Source organism: Cupressus sempervirens, chromosome 8 (genome assembly GCF_028749045.1).
Source record: "Cupressus sempervirens isolate cs-2001-9-10 chromosome 8, ASM2874904v1, whole genome shotgun sequence".
NCBI classification, from domain to species: domain Eukaryota; kingdom Viridiplantae; phylum Streptophyta; class Pinopsida; order Cupressales; family Cupressaceae; genus Cupressus; species Cupressus sempervirens.
The window spans coordinates 399,271,487-399,290,715 of record NC_143125.1 but is presented as its reverse complement, the minus strand read 5'-3'; the positions used below and the strand labels follow the sequence as shown (position 1 = coordinate 399,290,715).

At 34.8% G+C, this 19,229-nt stretch overlaps 1 protein-coding gene across 2 annotated transcripts in view; it reads left to right on the top strand.

Annotated features, from left to right (window-relative positions):
• Nucleotides 1-19,229, top strand: part of HASPIN (Protein kinase superfamily protein) — an 82,179-nt gene that overhangs the window by 33,090 nt on the left and 29,860 nt on the right. The window contains exons 6-11 of one of the 2 annotated variants that reach the window (XR_016355570.1): nucleotides 13,949-14,072; nucleotides 14,216-14,331; nucleotides 14,485-14,596; nucleotides 14,715-14,807; nucleotides 14,921-15,023; nucleotides 15,143-15,273. Coding sequence is in view for 1 of the 2 variants with exons in the window: in XM_089797897.1 (XP_089654023.1) it covers nucleotides 13,949-14,072; nucleotides 14,216-14,331; nucleotides 14,485-14,596; nucleotides 14,715-14,807; nucleotides 14,921-14,982; nucleotides 15,143-15,273 (638 nt within the window). In the remaining variant the exon portion in view is untranslated. The remainder of the gene's footprint in view (nucleotides 1-13,948; nucleotides 14,073-14,215; nucleotides 14,332-14,484; nucleotides 14,597-14,714; nucleotides 14,808-14,920; nucleotides 15,024-15,142; nucleotides 15,274-19,229) is intronic. The other variant, XM_089797897.1, reaches the window with a different exon arrangement.

The following is a 19,229-nucleotide window of genomic DNA, read 5'->3' as shown; positions in this document are numbered from 1 at the left end:
AGTCAAACTTTCACTGTGAATTAGCTATCACAGAATCACCTCAACGGACACATTAAAGGATGACTGGGTCATGGGAATCATTTGAACTTGCTTCCCATCTTTCTTTGAAATTACATGCAAATATATATGCTCCAACCCCTGCATAGCTGAAAAATACACAAGAGGCCGCTGTTGCTATGTGCTGGTTAAACTCGTAGGCATTTGAATCTGTACTCTGTTCGCTGTCAGGGCATCTTTATTTGGGAGCATCATGTAATGTCCGTGGGCTTTCGAAAAGCCATCTTTCATTTCTACTGTTTGCACACAATTCAAAGGATGATGCCATTGATGTTTTGCATAGACATGAGATTGTCCAGACTGCGCATCGGCATTCTCTCGAAAGCATGCCATGGTCATTGTACACCTGCTAGTCTGGGTATGGTTTTGCAATTTGTACAAACATTCCTTACTGATAGCATGCTCAAATTTCTTTTCATTTCATTACTGACTACATCACACAGAAGCAGCCCACAAAGTCATGCAGTTAGTTATTTTATGGCCTTCACCAATCTTCCTCAATTCCTCTATGAAAACTGACTCGAGAAACAGCACATGTATGCTGCTCCAAACAGACGCAGAATTATAAAGACATCCCCATTATTGATCAACACCAATCCTTATGTTCATGGCTAACAAGCATGACTACCTGAAATGAAAACCACTTAATTGTTTGCACGAAATTAACAGATGAAAATGCATCTGAACCGTAAACCTAGTCACAGGGAAAGAAATATCATAAAATATATCAAATGTTTTGCTACAATAAGTGCTGGGTGCAACTTTGCTGCCTTTCTCATGGGTCCCAATTTTTAGCTGCACTCTTGCGCTCTACTTACACAAGAGATAGGCAAGAACATTAAAATGCATATCTAAGGTTTAATGTCACATTTAATGCTCAAAGCATGTACACTCCCAATCTCATGGGTTTCACTTTTTACTTGCAGTCTTGTGCTTTACTCATGTGGTAGTTGGGTATTAAAATAAAGATTTTTCAAACTTTGAATCTAATTTTATAAAAGGAGGCTCAGATCACATCAGCACAACTTAAACTTACACAATCCTTGAAGGCTTTGCACTGGTGCGCTTACTTGACACATGGTAAGGGAGATATAATATAAGCTTTGGCAAAAAATATTTGAATGTTTTGAATCCTTTCTTCTGCTTATTTCACAGGTCCACCACATTTACCATATGCAAAGTTTAAATTTTTTTACCTTTAAATCTTGGGTGCAACATTGCAACCCTTGCCCAACACTTTTTACTTGGCTTGTGATCATGCGCTCTTTGATCACGTGTCCACTGGTTTTAGAAAACATATATCCTTGCATACCTTTGCATTTCACGGGCCCATCATTTCATTGAGCGACAAGGCTTAAATTAATTTTTTTCCATCACCTATTGCATTTCTTATTTAAATTTTTCCTTTTACATTTGGACATTGCAATTTTTATGGCAAATATTATTTTTAAATTTATCATCTCCTTTGGCAAACTTAAATCATTTAAGATTAAATGATTTAACTTTGTTTTCTCCTAATATCATTTTGGCAATAAAGTGGGAGATTAATTTCCAACATGATTGTTTTATATCATTGAAAAAAATGCATTTTTAAGCTTTCTTATCTTGTCCTCTGTAGATCCGATGAATGCCAAGTGCCAATGTGTGCTTGGCCTAAATTTTTTCTTGTTTTGAAACCGATCTTCATCCCAAAATGATTTGATTGCAACTTTGGATGTGTTTAGAATAAAACACCAACTGTGTCATCATTTAAATCTAACTTCTGAAACCTTTGTATTTTGGCCAAAACATGGTTGGTTGCCTCCAGAACTGCCTTTGAAAACACATCAAACAACTTCTTGGAGCTACTGAATTACTAACTCTTGATATGCTAGTATAGTCGCCAAATGGATTTAGGTGGCAACATTAGAGTTGTGAGATTTTAATACCCAAAGATCTAAGTTACCATTTGGGTGCAGATGAAGATACGGGTAAAAGATGGTATGCGGATGTTCAATTTTTCTGTGGGTTTTGGGTGTGTTTTTTAATGTATACACACACACACACATACATATACATATACACAAAACAATTCAACAAATATATAGAATTAAATCATTTGATAGTATGATACTTAATCATTGATATTTGATCAAGATAATATCAAATGCCAAATCTATATTAGACGACATAAGAATGGTTTTCTAAAACTGAAGGATTCAAATTAAGGCGATTTATATGTACTCATTTCGTCTATGAACAATTATAATAAGCAATGGTTCCAACAATCAAACAATTGGAGACATAGAACAATATTAAATTCACCAAAATGATAGTGAAGGATTCAATAAATATGTTGCTCAATAGATTAATATAGTGATAATATAAAAGTACCTCTGGAATATAACATGGACAATTTTTTTAGAACTTAATTGGACAAAACATAACTATTAATATGATGCGATTATCTTCAAAGATAAATAGCATTGCCTATAAAAAAAAGAAGAAGAAGGCAATTTGTGTACTAGCAATAATATAAAAAGTCAAAGACCTAGTTATTGGATTTGTGCCCGGGAGGTCAGATTCGGATTCGTGCCGATCTAGGTAGGATCCTTGTTTTACAGAGTGGATTCGTCCAAATTTGTGGGCCCGCAAATCTAAACAAATGCATTGTGTAAAACAAGGATCCAACACGAATTGAGTTCAAGTCCACAATGATCCAACACGAATCCTTGAGGATCCACGGACAAGCCAAGGTTTAGAGTGGGTCCAACTTAATATGACTTTTTAAATATTATTTTTGCCTTCTAACCCTAAAACAACCCTTCTATTCAACATCCAAATACATTTCGCCTTCGTTCTCTATTTCACTCTCTCATTGTATATTTATATATTTTTAAATATACACAAATCCTTGCGAATCATAATAGGAATTTTTTTTTCACGAATCAACGGATAATTTGTATCCCGAATCGGCAACTACAATCAAAGATTAAAAATAGGTCAGCAACGATATTATATGGAATGGTCAATAAAAGACACCAATATTACAAAGACCAAGTTTGTGTGAGTTGGGCTTAAAAATCTAAGGAAATCTCACAGGGAACGTTTCAGCTCCACGTGGATGCACTTGGTTGTGCATCCATGCACATCCACAGGGAGCTGTAACCCTGCTTGTGAGTTCTCCTGTGCATCTGCCTCCAAATGCATATGCTTCTGCATCCAAGCACTGGGCAAGAGAATCCGGTAACTAAGTCAAAGATGGTCATTTCATTCATTCTGCAATCGCACATACTAAAATTAAATTGAAACCCTTCTAATATGCATCCTAAAAAAATACTAAATGTAACCCCGAGAATCCACCGCCTGGTATGTAGATTAATTCATGTTTGATGAGTATGTTTTGCACAATGCCACTTTGAGTGCTAGATATTAATGATAAAGTGGCTATTCTGAATTTTTTTGAAAATGTAGATCTCGAAACACAATAAACTGCATCTGGCTTTGGCTCGTTAAAAATAGCATACTAATCCTTGAGACTCTGCAAATTAATATGAAAGAACATTTTCATGCACGACAATCCAATGAGTCAAACACCTTGGCATGAAAGTCATTGAGCATCAAAATATTGATGTACTAAATTGTAATTCCATGATGTCACTGGGGTCTAAAAATGGTGTTAATGTATAGATTAGTAAAGAGCTATTGATAACTTATATTCATATTTAATATATATATTTATTCGTGTATATATATATTATATATATTCTTATATATGTAGAAGGTATTTTATATATATATATATATATATATATATATATATATATATATATATATATATATATATATATATATATATATATATATATATATATATATAATCACAAATATATAAAATGATAAATTAAGTTATTGATTCATATCAAACTATATATAATCCAAAATCATATATATTAAAGCAACAGTATAAAGTCGTCTGTTGACTTAGTCAAATAAACAAACTCTGATTAGTCATGGCGATAGATGTGACTCAAATATGAGTCACGACTATCGGTCTCTCGCCTTGTTTTAAAGGAGACTGCCGTATATATGAACTTCTCTCGCCTTGTTTTTGCTATACATAGAGCACAAATTTACACAAGTCTTCAAGTACAACAGAGCATAAATTTATTCTTTCTCATTTCTTCAACATACTTTGCAGAGCACAAAATCTTCATCTAATTTCAGCTTTATATCACCTTCAATAATATTAGCATAAAGTCTGATACTTTAACATGGTATCAGAGCAGGCGGAACCCAGGACTGTTAATATTAAGACGTCCATAATAATATTTTTTTTCGGAAATCAACATGGTAGATGAGCGACTGTATGTGCAAATAAGGTTTTCTAATGACACAAGATAAAGATGTTAATACAAACATATCTTGGAGGAGTTGCAAGAGCAATCAACGTAGGGGAAGGTTGGTTAGTAGCATGCCTGTTGAAATGCATGAAGATCACACTGACAACACAGACAAGAAAGGTTAAGAGAGGGCTGTCAAAGGTAGAGAAAGAGAGCTCTGAAGGGTACAGATGGAATATATTTGTTGCGATACATAGTTTTCACCATACAAATGAGGGCACCGAGGACGATAACAATATAGAACTGTTGAGGAAGAGGAATAATATGCTCAACATCGCTTTCAATCTTTTTCATGAACACCTCCGTTATATTTCTTACTAGCTCCATGGATGCTTGCTTTCTTGTTCAGTAAAGCAAATTTAAAGCACAGACATCCACCATTTACTCAAAGCTATTAGGGTATAATATATAGTAGACACCCAAAAGAGAAATTCGATGGGACATTTGGGTGAATTCAGGGGAGTGGAACCCCTAACGTCGAGCTCCAAGATACAAATTTGTTGTGCTGAATGTTTACTATTGAGTAGAGCAAGGTGACAGAGAGGTGCTTGGTCCAGTTGTCAATATTTTTTAATAAAATATTTGTAATCCTTTGATATCAACTACAACTTAAGTGGCAATAAGACCGCCATACAATGAATTAGTAATGCACGTCACCTGCAGTTTGATATATGTCAAGGAAACGATTTGCATTGGAGATAAAAACTGTTGATTTGTGCCAAGTACAAGTGAAGCACTCGAAAATTTGCAATTTGGCTTAGAATATAAATTCAGTGGCGTCTTGATGAATGTGATGCAGCTCGAGAGACTATATGTGTTGAAGAGAATATGAGTTTGACAAGAAAAAATCTTAGTTAGACTTGTTGGTTCCCAAAACTGCAGATTGGAATCCTACAAGCCTTGCCTGCTCGATGCTGGGATATCCAACCGGTTAAAGCCAACTTGACGGGATCGGTCAATGTGATCTAAATCCCTTGCACTTCCGGCTCTGCAAAACCGAGGTGGGTGTACCTAATCTTGGACAAAACACTTAAATCCAAGACACGTAAAACAGATCAATTAGAACGTGAATACAATAAAAGTTTTCCAAATGGCAAGAATTAGAGGAAAACTTTAAACTTGCGATTTATGAACTGAGAACAAAAGTAAATGATTGGAGTAATGTTTTGAATAAAAAATAAATATACATTAATGCGACAAATGAATATATTAATTCTTCAAAGGCAAGAAATGAAACATTTTCCAGCATATGGACTATGAATTAGGAATAAAAGACCAGTGCCTAATTAAATGGGCAATCAGAGTCAACATTATAAGTTGAGACGTACAACTTTATAAAGATTAATATATTTAACTATAAACAATTTTAATAATTCAGATGCAATGGATCAATTATATGACACAATTTTAAATTAGTCTAAAATGCACTTTAACTCCTGCGGAGACAAATTAGACATAAATATAAAAGCAATTAAATATTTCCAATATTTATGTTTATCTAATTTAACATGCAATAATGATCCAGTCCACTTATCTGAATATTAAAATATTTATAGAAAATAATAAAAAAAATATTTATAAAGGACACAACCTATTAATAATTTAAAACTCCGAAATATAAAATAAATACTAATGCTGAAAATAAACTCACAATAGAGACATTCCTTACAGAAGATCCATCTATTGAGAACATATCCGGGTGGCACAAAATTCACCCACTAACTCAAATCCACAGGCTTAGTTCAAAAATCCATTTCTCCGACAATGAAAAATACAATACATCATAAAGTATAAAATAAGTAAAAATTAATAATATCAATATGTCTCCCAAGTCTCCGCTTTACATCTCATATTAATAGATTTCCAAAGGACACAGGGCCTCTCTTCAAAACATCACGCCCTTTAATAACAAGAAACTAATCACTTTGCTTTTATAAGCTTCAAACATAAGCTTTACCCCATAATCAATATTTAATTAATGACATATTACTACCAAATCAAACGGTGGAAGCTTATGAACCGAAATATTTATTGAATTCATAGTATTGTCGGATGTATGGCCTTAGGATCATTCTCCAAAATTGCACAGGGCTTTCCTCCATTAGGCGTGTATGTTGCTCCACGATTATTTCCCAATTTCTAGCGGCTCTTTCATCCAAATGTGCATTCACCTGCAACAAAAAAAACACAGCGTTAGAACAAGCAAATATATTTTTATATTACTCTTTTCGAAATCCAAATAAGGGGATGCATTTCGGTGACCATGTTTTCTTCCGTTATTGACTTGAAGCACTTCACAGACTGCCGCAACCATAATATTAATTCATGGTATTCCTTAAACTGACGGGGCTTTTATCCAGTCTTTAAGCAATCTCAATCGAATTGAAGCTGTCGGCAATCCAGAATTACTTGCTCCAATCGCAGTTTTCTGGAGAAAAATGAAACATAAGGCCTGAAAACACTCGCAATCCATCATTAAAAAATCTGATGATCTCATCACAGAAATAGGGTGAATGGTGAAGACGCCTCACTGAAGACCTGGTATTGTTTGTGGCTGCATATTTTGTCCAAACTGCTTCTTTGTGCTCAGTCTTGAGACTAAAAGGTTCATCTCTCCTGACCTTTACAACTCTCTGCAAATTTGCTAGAGTGACTGTAGCTGCGCTCTTCCTTGATTGCCCTTATTTGAATTAGATGGTTTAGGAACAAGGCCAAGCCTATTAGCACAAGGCCGACAACAGCTTCACAATACTGAGACGGAGTTGGCACAATTACAAGTAATATCTCTCCAGTCAAAAAGAGCTCCCAAGGCACCCATAACCGCAGCAGAATCCCTCTGAAGATCTGTTCCATCATTCCTTTTCATTTCCAATTCTGCTATTATCACTAAGTATAAACCATTACCTTTTAACATGTCCGACTCGGATGGGAATTACTGCTCATACCTTTATTCATTCCCCATCAACATCTGGAAACCATACTTAGCATTGCAAGCTATTTTAGAAAAGAAACACCTTAAATTGATACTACTGTCCTAATGATCCTATAGCATAAGGTAAGTTTTGATGCCATAACCCTTTTTTATATAAACATTATTTTTTTTGTCTTACATGATCAGTACTCCAATCAGATCACTGCATTTGAATAACAGACTTTTGATTCTCCAACAATTACCTGTCATAGGAACTCTAAACAAAACCCATTTATTACTCCATTCATTTGCAGTGACTTTGACTAGTATTTTATATCATTATCACTTTCATATTGATTGGTAGCAAAAGTCGGAAAGTATCATTGAAGGTGCTCAGAATATACAACTATCCAGAGTTCGATATGCTTCATATCTTTTCTCGTAGCAAACTTTTGCCTTTGGTTGCCATTTAAATTGTTCCCATATGGACATCAGAAATTGGATTAATGATCTAGGCAAGTTTTCAGTCCTGACTTTGTTAACCATAAACATATGTTAAAATCTCCCTAGACTAATGAACAGATAGGCTGCATCAAATTTACATTAGCACTTATCCTTTTAACTTCAATATTTGATTAAGGAGCTCTCCGTCTTTATGTAACTCCATTAGTTTGTGAACATGATGATGATCATCTTCATATGTATTACAGAAATGGACTGCATTCACATGCTCATTCTAAGCTCACAACATTTTAACTTCTCTCAAAGTCTTTAACATCATTAGGCAGTAAGCGTATACAGCTTCGTACTCTTAATCACGGAGGCTGATACTCATAAAATATGCTCAAATGGATGCCTAAAATTTTAAATTTTAGTGCTCCATCAAGACCAACCATGTTGATCACAGAGGGTGCAATGAAATCAGGGTATATTGATTCAAAAGCATCGCATGTGCTTTGATTTGCTGTGATCATACCAACGATTGAGTGCGAGCAGTGGAGAACCTAAGGGAGGTCAAAGCACTTCAAATAAGAGACTGTAGCGTGCTAATCTTATGTGTCAAAGGTGTGATTTGGCGGCAATGGTGGGAGACCATTGTAGGAAGTTTTGATCTTCCAGATGTTGAACTACAAGTTGCACCGATTGTTCTTATATCACTTCTCAGTTATAGTTGCCGGTCTACAAATAATGACTATTTAGTTCATGTGCCATGAAGTGAATGATGATGCTTGATAGTAATAATCTACAAACATGATTACTCAACAATGTATCTTATGGTTGTAGATGAAAATGGGAATATTCAGACAGTATTCAAATAATCCTTAATTATTACAACACTCTGTTCTGATATCAGTATTCCTTGGCAAACTCCTATCTATGCATATACCAATATTGACGGACTTAGTGAAATTGAAGAATTTGGCTTGACATCAAATGTTGCCAAATCTTCAAAGTGTGGAAGATCGTCTATTGGATGAAGCTTTATACAAGGCATGTGCTACAGTTGGGAAATTGGAGTACAGATTCAAAACTTATATTGCTCAAGATGGAATAAGATATTCAATAGAATTTGGATGCTAGTGAGGAGCGCTTCAATCAACCTTCAACAAAGGACTAAGTCGAGACATCTCGTGAGGAGAAAGATTATTTTAAATTGTTCGATGGCATAAGAGTGAGCATTTTACATTGTAGGGGGAAATATAATAAACAATGTTTCATTCCCAGTTGAACCATCCTTAGTGAGGAGCTGATTCAAAAGAGGATCTAAGAAGACATTTTCAGTTATGGACCTTCAAATGTATTTTCAGACATTTTTGTAGATATGTATTTATTATCCTTCAGTATTATACTTATCCACTCATTGTAGTCTCTCTCTTATTTGTACTTCTATATGTGCTATAGAGAGTCATTTGCCTTAATTTTTTCCTTTGTCTTTGAGGATGCCCTTGCAGGAAAGAAGATTGGAACATTAGGCATGCTACCAAATATTGTGTAGACTCAATCTTATGATATTAGTTCCGAAGAAGCTGTGATTTAGGATTCACGAATCATCTGATGATTAGGTTGGATAATGTGAGTTTCTTGAAGCAAATATTCTTGATGATTGAAATTATGAGAAGGAGTCTGACAGTTCATTAGATGCAACCTTGGAGAAAGAGAGGGAGCAAAAAATAAAATAAAAATGCTTCAATCAAACTTTTGATGATATTGGTTCACAAGGAGTAGACCTTGTTGATGGATTCAACACTATTCAGAAACTATAACAGCTAAAGGACTATGATTCATGGGATAAAATCTCATGTATGTAGGCTGGAAGACTTTATGCTATCAGGATACCCATTGAACTAGGGAAGCATGACATGACTTGCTTTCAAGAGGTTAGAAGGATAATAACAGATTCAGAGGAAGTTTGACACTTCATTAGAGAGAACCTTGTGCTAAGAGGTCAGGAAATTTGATATCAAACTAAGAGGGAGAAATCTTATTCTCTGATATGTTTATGGTGAATGTTGTGACAATGCCACATGATAGTATTTGAGGAGACTTCATGCGAACTTTTGATGTCATCCATGTATGAGCCCATCCCCTGTGTACATCATGAAGAAGTGACAACTTCTAAATGATTATCACTTGTATTAGGAGAAGTTGTTGTAAAGTGACGTCCTTACAATAACTTGTAGCATGATTCATTTTGGTGAAAGTGTTTCATGTAAGGGCTTTATCTTGTAAATCAACAACTAGGCAGTTGATATTATTAATTTGATTATCTACAAGTTGTTTGTATAGATATATTCTTGGTACTTGGTGTATATCTTGCCCTGATATAATGATAGGCCATTACCACACTGAGTATTTGGTGATGATCATTAAGTGGATGATTCTGATAGGCCATTGCTCTTGAGAGATTGGTGAATATCATGAAATTGATATTTTGATAGGTCAACTCTCACATGTCACAATGTTTTGACATTGGATAAAAGAAGTCTTCTGATCAAAGACCTCTTATGTGTGTTTATCTTACTAATCTAAGAGGGAGTGTTAATGTATAGATTAGTAAAGGGCTATTGATAACTTATATTCATATTTTATATATATATATATATATATATATATATATATATATATAATCACAAATATATAAAATGATAAATTAAGATATCGATTCATATCAAACTATATATAATCCAAAATCATATATATTAAAGCAACAATATAAAGTCGTCTGTTGGCTTAGTCAAATAAACAAACTCTGATTAGTCACGGCGATAGACGTGACTCAAATATGAGTCACGACTATCGGTCATAACTCTTGTTTTAAAGGAGATTGCCGTATATATGAACTTCTCCCGCCCTGTTTCTGCTATATGTAGAACACAGATTTACACAAGTCTTTAAGTACAGCAGAGCAGAAATTTATTCTTTCTCATTCCTTCAACATACTTTGTAGAGCACAGAATCTTCATCTAATTTCAGCTTTATATCACCTTCAATAATATTAGCATAAAGTCTGATACTTAAACAAATGGATATAGGGGCTCATTAATATGCTGGCAATACAGGGGAACACTCTTTTTTCAATAATGATCAATTGAGTGCAAAAGGCAAGCCTCCAAAAGTAGGCTACTCTGATTAATCCATAGTAACACGGGGACGCGTCCCCCCCCTTTTTGCCCGACGTCTCGGAGACTTCAACGCACCGGAGACTTGGGGACTCCGTCTCCCCGTCCCCAGCGGTGCCACTAGATTCCACCACCTCCACCGAGGATGGGGGACATCCTGTTATTCAGTATTTGCAAATTCGACTATTTATGTTTAATGTTCGATGTTCCAATTCAATGCAATGTTTCAAGTATTCACTCTTTTACATCTTTACATCCTATATTGCAATACATATTTTCATAACTAACATTTTTAAATACCATATGCATAGATATATACACCCCTCTTGTCCCCCCACCGCCGTCCCCCCACCGTCCCCCCGCCGTCCCCAAATTAAGGCCCCTCTGTCCCCCCGTCCCGGAAACTTGTCCCCCCGTTTCGCCGTCCCCCCGTCCCCCAGGGTGGTGTAACTATGGATTAATCTAAAAATGTGCATGATGCAGACTTCCGTTGAGCCCTCAAACCAGGTGCTTGGAACACCTGTAAAAACTGACGAAGGGAAGCATGAAAATGGACAAACATACTTCCTTATAAGTGATGGGCATGATCCCAAAGGCATTTTACATGAAAATTAATAAAACTCAAGTTGTTAACTCTCAAACTAGGCCACCTAGATAAGTTTTTTGCAGGGGTATGCGTAGGCGTCAAGTCAGATTTTTGTTCAAAACCACTTCAAATTCCCTCATAATTTGAAGCTGTGTCCTCATAGTGTCGTTGGTACAAGAGTAAGGGCACTAGCTCAAGTGATGTGTCTTTTTGGAGCATATATATTTGGACATTACATTCTAGCTTGTTGTGTCTACAATGTACATATATTATTGCCACATGTTTTAATATTGTGTCTACTTTTTATCAACGTTGAATGTTAAAAAGTAAAATTTCAATGTGTGAATTGCGAGGATCTTTCAGTAAAAATATATTTTATTTTGGTGAGGTGTCAATTCAAAGAGAGTATTTTACTGTTATGTCAGGTGAATGATCTAAATTTTGACATTATATTTTAGCTCAATGTGTCTACTTCATAATTTATGTCTATTTTATCATGTTTTGATTTTAGGTCTACTTCTTGTCTTGGTTTCTGGCATTACTAAATTGTTGTTGTGAGCATTGGTTGGTTATTTGGTCCAAACAACATTTGATGGTCTATCTTTTTCTACAGTAATAGGCTTGTGAATTAGTTGTTTGGTAACAAACAATCCATAGTCCTTGCTAATTGGCTCGAATTTAGTTCTAATCTAGGCCCTTTATCATATCATTGCTTAGCTTGAAAAATATGACAATGCCATAGTTTCATGTTGTTTCATAGTCTCATTACCAGAAGTGAAGAGGTGATGTTACCTGTAGTTAATTATCCATCAGAATAGAGTCGGTGAATTTTGTACACGTTTGATGATATTATGCATCTAAATATGTTGTTTTCTTCAGCTAAAATTTGCATTTATATTTATGTAATCAAAGTAGTCTGTATTTGATGACATTATTGTTTTTTAAACCTTTATTTATCGAAGGGTGCATGAAACAAGTTTTCAATCCTTCAAAATAAAAATATTTGATTTTCTTGAATTTTTCAATTCATGGAGTCTTGCTTATTCTGCATTGAGATTTGGTGTGGAGTCCAAGTAAAAATCAGATTGCTGAGACCAAGGTGATTTCGAGACTTGTAACACTTGTATCAAGTTATCAACATCCTCAATGGCAAAAATTCATTGGAGAAATTCTTACCGAACCAAAGAAAAAAAATTGCTTGCTGTAATGATGCAACACAGTGCAGAAGGAGCCACAAAAAGGTAATGAATGATTTTGTTGAACTAACAATATCATGGAAACTGACACCTTAGAAGAGAAAGCATCCAAAAGAAAACACATCACAATGAATCAAGGTGCAAAAGGCAATTAAAAGGCTACAGGGGAAATGATTTTGTGACTGAATTGTTGGATGTGCTGTCTTCTTTCATCTTAGTTTGCAAACTAGAACTCAGAGAGTAGTCAACAAAACAAAAGTTTCTGTCTTGGCTACTTAAAAAACAAGTATATTTTGAAAAAAACCATATATTTAATGCAAAATGAAGCTGCAAAATATATCAAATGAGTTTGTTCAGGGCTTGGGGGCAATGTCCTTATGGGCTTGATGGGTAGTCCCTATTCGGAGGATTTAGGGGCACTGCGAGTCAAGTGTTTGGACTCATTGAATACATGCCCATTTTTATGTAGAACTTGGAAAAGCTTGACACTGATAAATCTATTAGTAAACCTTGCAAATACTTGCCATTTGAAAAAGCTCACGAGTACTTGGTGAGTTTACAAACCATGCTTTGCATTGTATAACACGCCTCCATACCTAGTGGGGCCTAGAGTTGTGTCTTTACTAGGGAATATGAGGGGTAATATTGCTTAATGATTTCCTACATTGAGGGGTCTCTAAATACTCACATATGAATCAGGGTTTAAAAAATGAGAAATATCTTATTATATTGTGAATGGTTGAGTCAATAAAGTATGCAAGTGTTTTATGTACTATTTTTCTCTCCTTGAAGTATTTTTTGAGAAGATAATCATGTCATATTGTTTTCTTTCTATTGTATTTAAGACACTGTAAGTATTGCTTCTCCTGTATAAGTCTGCATGTATCATTTTATTTCGATGAATGAAAAACTTTTTTAAAGCACCAACTTTGTTACGTTCTCTTATTCTGACTTACCTTAACCTGCTCCGTTTGATATAATCGGATCAAAGTTTGATTACTGTCAATAATAGCATTGTTTTGCTTCCAAGTGCAAGCCATTTTGTTCTTAACTACCATTACTGCTTGTTTGGTTGTTTTCTATTTGAGGATAGCTGTTGTTTTTTAATATGCTCTTTTTTTAATATAATACTCTTTAAAGTGAAAAAACGTTTTTTTGGAATTTAAGCTTCCTCATATAAGTATATTTTTAAACAGTGATGCAAACAATATTATTAAAATTGGCGAAGGGACATTTGGAGAAGCTTTCAAAGGACATGGAAATGTCTTTAAAATTGTACCGTTTGGTGGGGATTTTTTGGTGAATGGAGAAGCCCAGAAAGTATGTAACATAGTTGTGTAATATATTCTTGAGTTATATTTCTCTTGGCATCTGATGGGATCATCTTTCTGCCAAGGTGTTGGTTCCTAAATGTATTGGAATTTATTTGTTATCCCATGTGCAAACATGTTCATTTTATGCAGACTTGTGCTGAACTTGTTACGGAGGTATCACTTTCCAAAACACTGAATTGTCTACGTGGTGCACATGACAAGACTGCTAACAATAATACTTGTATAAACTTCATAGAAACAAAAGCGTAAGTTCTGTGGTAAGATATAGTTACTAATGCTGTTTCTTGCTGCTGAGAATAACTCAGCAATGGACACATTGAAAAAACCATTGTTGTTATTTGAGCTCTGTTTTTTTCTACTACGCACTAAAAAAATCCTGAATATGATCAATTTTCCAGAATAAGAGTTTGTGAAGGTACATATGATGCTTTTCTAGTGAACGCATGGGAGGAATGGGATGAAAAGCACACATCAGAAAATGATCACCCTATGGCATTTCCTGAAAAGCAGGTCAAAGTTTTTAATTTTTCCTGTGATTTGCTGTTTCAAATATGGATTATGAGACTCTAGTGTACAAGATGTCATCCAAGCAGAAGATAATTTTGATTCTCAACAAATTGTGGTTCAGTTGTATGCAACATTCATTTTAGCAGATGGAGGGCAGGACCTCGAAAGTTTTGTGGTTTTAGACTTTGATGAAGCTCGAAGCTTGCTGGTGCAGGTTATTATATTTAATTATTCTTTACAAAGGAGCTCTTGAAAAGTACATTGACTTTTTTATTCCAAACAATATTAATTTGAAATATATATTGGTCCTTTGCTTGTTTCTCTTAGGTAACAAGTTCTCTTGCTATAGCAGAAGCAGCTTGCGAGTTTGAGCACAGAGATTTGCACTGGTTCCCTCATTGCCCCTCTGTACTTGTAGCTGCTTCATGATGTACCTATAGTTTCCAGTACACTCAGTTGTGTGTGATCTCTTAGTAAAGTGTTCAAGACTAAAGACTTGTGCATCCTTGCTAACATTCTTGTACATGGTTATTCTTTCTGTATGTGCAGGGGTAATGTTCTTCTAAATCGTGACCAAAGGAAGACAATAAAATTCATTCTCCAAGGGAAAAGAATGGAAGCACAAACATTTGGCTTGACAATAGCCATTATTGATTTCACATTGTCTAGAATCAATACAGGTGATCTCTATTTCTATAAATGATATCTTGTGAAAACTTAAATCAGGTAAAATGCAACTAAGTAGCATAGTTGAGATCAAGTAATGAAACTTATGCAATGAGTGAAAGTAGTTTGTGAATCTCATTCCCATAAATTTTTAATGTCATTCCCATTCTCTTTTTTCAGCTTTTCACTGTACACAAATGGAATAAAAATTCCTCCCTACAATACTGTACATGGACTTGGGTATTTATTGTTCGCTATCCACAAAACCTTCTCCAATAATGTAAAAAGCAGCGGCAAAATTTTAGACTACCATTCCCTTCATTAGGCTAAGGCACTAAAGTGGTTACTTAATTCTCCTTTTTGCATAAATAATGATAGGACACCATAGATACTATGGCCCAAGATTTGGGGGTAGTGCGCCAAGTAAGGTCAAGGAATAGTGCCCCTTGTGGGGGTCTACTGTCAATAATCCAATTGGGGCCGAGGGGTGGTATCATGGTGCAACCATTTTTCATAATTTTAGCACTCTAGCTATTCTATAGATGTCCTCCAAACCCTTCAAAAATGACTTGATTCTCATGCTTTTATGCTTAAGCATTTTTCACTTAAATGTTTTCTTTCCTAGTTTTCATAGACTTGGTATAGTCTATTCATTGGGGCTCCAAAACTTAGGTCATGAGTCCTTGGGTCTCATTTTGGCCTGCTTGCCTTGGGATTTGTTTGGTAACACTGAGTCTTTGTTTGGCCAAACCCATGAACAAGTAAGAAGTGACCTTTTTGGATGAAAATGAATTTTATTTGTTAGATCAATGAGGAGATTGAAAATATATCATAGATAGGGAAGATCTATGATCCATAAGGGCAGTTGTGTCAAGCTTCAGTTGATTTCTTATCAATTCTAAAGTGAGAATCTACTATTTTCCTTTGCATGCACGTTATCAATTCTAATGGCTACATATGACATGCAACAAAGTACTTGAGTAGAAACTTCTAAAGTGCAAAACAACTTGCTTCACACACATAACAATGTGCAATAAAAGTTTACTTTCGAGAAACCCTCAATAGAGAAAAAGAACTCTATGAACAATGAGCTACACACTTCATGCCTCTAACCTATTGTCACTCATGTTTGCATTGAATCAATAGGACTTCGATTCATCCATAGACTACCTTGAAATGTTTCATGATCCACAGTCCTATTCTTAGTAGTTGAAAATGAAGGACATTACCTTTGATGTAGAATTTGTTGCTCAAATGCAATAGTTGGGAGTTTTGCATCAAATCCAACAAATTAGCATGTAATCTCAACTAGATTAAGACACCCGAAGGGATGTTTTTCCACATTTTTAACAACATTTTCTACTTTTCTTCGTCTCCTATCTACTAATTAATATTTAACCAATCAACATATCAGATTTGACTCTTTTGTAACCAACTAGCCTAGCATAATTGTAGCAATATGTGCGCGATTTTATTGTGCCTCTACCTCTTGTTTGTAGTAAAGCTCCAAGTTTTGCTCAAGGTTTTTCCCATCTCTCTAGCGATTTGCCAATGAGGTCCAACAAAACTCAACCATTGATGCCTCTCATTATGAGCTAGCCTCATAGCTCTTTGTAACACTCATAGTTATCCTTTGCATGGCTCCTAGAATAAGTCAACTAGCACTAACATTTTATTCACTCTTATCATATGCATTAGAAAACTTAAATAGATAGGTTTTGAGCTGAATTGATATTTGGCATGAATTAACACACAAATTAACAAAATTCAATCTTTGTCATTGTTAATGTGTGTACGTGCATGCGTATAGACACATGTATTAACCCATGTTATTATTTGGTGTCCATGCATATTAAGTTAAACATTCTTATCACTTGGAATTGTATTTATATTTGTTCTCATTCAAGTAGTAGCTTTATGATATTTTATAAATACCTCAATATTTTCTAGTGCTCTTGTAGTTAAAATGTTCATACAATTTATTCAATACTTTGATTGGATGCCCTCTACTATCTTAGTCCTCTTATTTGACTTCTTAACTAGATTCATAATAAATTTGACGCAAAAACATACTATAAGTGGAAATATTTTGTCTAGAACATTAACCTCTGTTATTGTTTTGCTCAAACAATAATGATAAACAACAACAAGAAAAGTAGAATAAAATGCACAAAAGACACAGGGGATTATCTCAGGAAAACCCTTCTACTTGATGGGAAAAACCCAGTCACATCAGTAAATATCTCTTTTATTGATAAATAAATATTCAAGTACAATGCTTTCCACTTGAAGTCATATGTTAGTACACTAACCGATCACATATGTAAATTGAAATGAGAGACCCTTCACATTACACACAAAGGTCTCGTCAATTTCCAATTACAAGACTTTTCATGTTTCCAAATGCATGACCCATGTGTCTTTATATAATATTATCTCAAATATTATCATAAATATCTTCTCCAGCTGTAAACACAATACATAGGTATTATCTTAATTTCAATATATAGCAAAATTAGAGATAAAGATCTCTATTACAACTATAATCTTCCACACCCCCTCTTAGCAAGAGAGAGATCTTGAGTATGGCAGGCACACATAGCTGCCAACAAAAGATGTCAATGATAAAATCTTATCACATAGATTCTCATTAAAACATGTTATCTCAGCATAACACAATTCATCATAGTAACTGTTACATCCCAATTTTTGACCTAATTTAAAATATAGCCATTGAGGTTCACATGAAGTCAGTTGACAGTTAAATTCGTTATAATCTTGCAAAATGGTAAGATGGTTAGTGGTTATAATTTCATGTGAAGATAACATGCTAACGAATTTTTGGAATTGAAAAGGCAGCTAGCTGTTATGATTATTTAGAACTTGTTATGATTTAATTTCAGAGAATTTCCTTGTAGGAAACACGTTGAAGGGGTGGAAGCATTGTCAGAAAAGAATTAAGCACAAGAGCATCACCATCATTGGGCAGATGGGTTGATGACCTAACAACTTGAAACAAGATACATTTGTGGGACTCGCATGAGCTATTTAAATAAATAATTTGAGAAACATAAATAATTGGGTTAAAATATTAATCATACCTCAGAGGATTTAATATGATCTTTCACCTTATTATTATAATAGATATATCTATATACGTACATATAGATATAGAAATGAGATGGCACCATTATATTATAATAATTTAATAAAGTGATGTCACCCCATTAATATTTACATGTACATATATAATATAAAATTATAATAATATTCAAATATAATAACATTTGAATTATTGAAAACCAACGAATTTGATGAAGTGAATATGGGAGGAAAAAGGAAAAGGGTGGAGCCGGCTAGCTACTCGGAGTGGAGGAACAAGACGGAGGTATGGGATATTCTAAGGCGTGGCAATTTCACAGGGTACATGGAAAGGCTTAGAGGTAACAATCTAGCTATTACGCACCAATTTATCAAATCTTGGAAGGATGGCTCTGTTATGGTTGGTAACTAGCGAATGGATGTTACCGAAGAAGTAATTGCGGAGGTCACGGGGCTAGACATGGACGGGATTAATTTTTATCGGGAGAGGAAGCTCTGGGATAGGGCCATCGATGATTTTGTGGAGACAGAGCAAGAGAAAAGTCGATTGGTTAAAATAGGTAATTCGTATTTCAACCCGGCCTCTGTTTCTCGACCATGGCAATTTGTGCTCTTTGTGATAATGGAATATCTAACTTTAGATGAGAGATTCACTAAGTTGTATGGGTACCATTTCATGTTGGCAAATCACTTTAGGCATGATGTTAGGATCAATTTCCCTTTTTATTTAATGCAGTCTCTCAGTATTTCCACTCAGGCTATTCAGAAAGACCCGAATGGGGAGCATGTTTGCCATGAGGGTCTTACGGTCCTTATAATGAATGTGTTAAAATCCAAGAAGATTGTGAAACCCAGAGGAGTTTGAAAG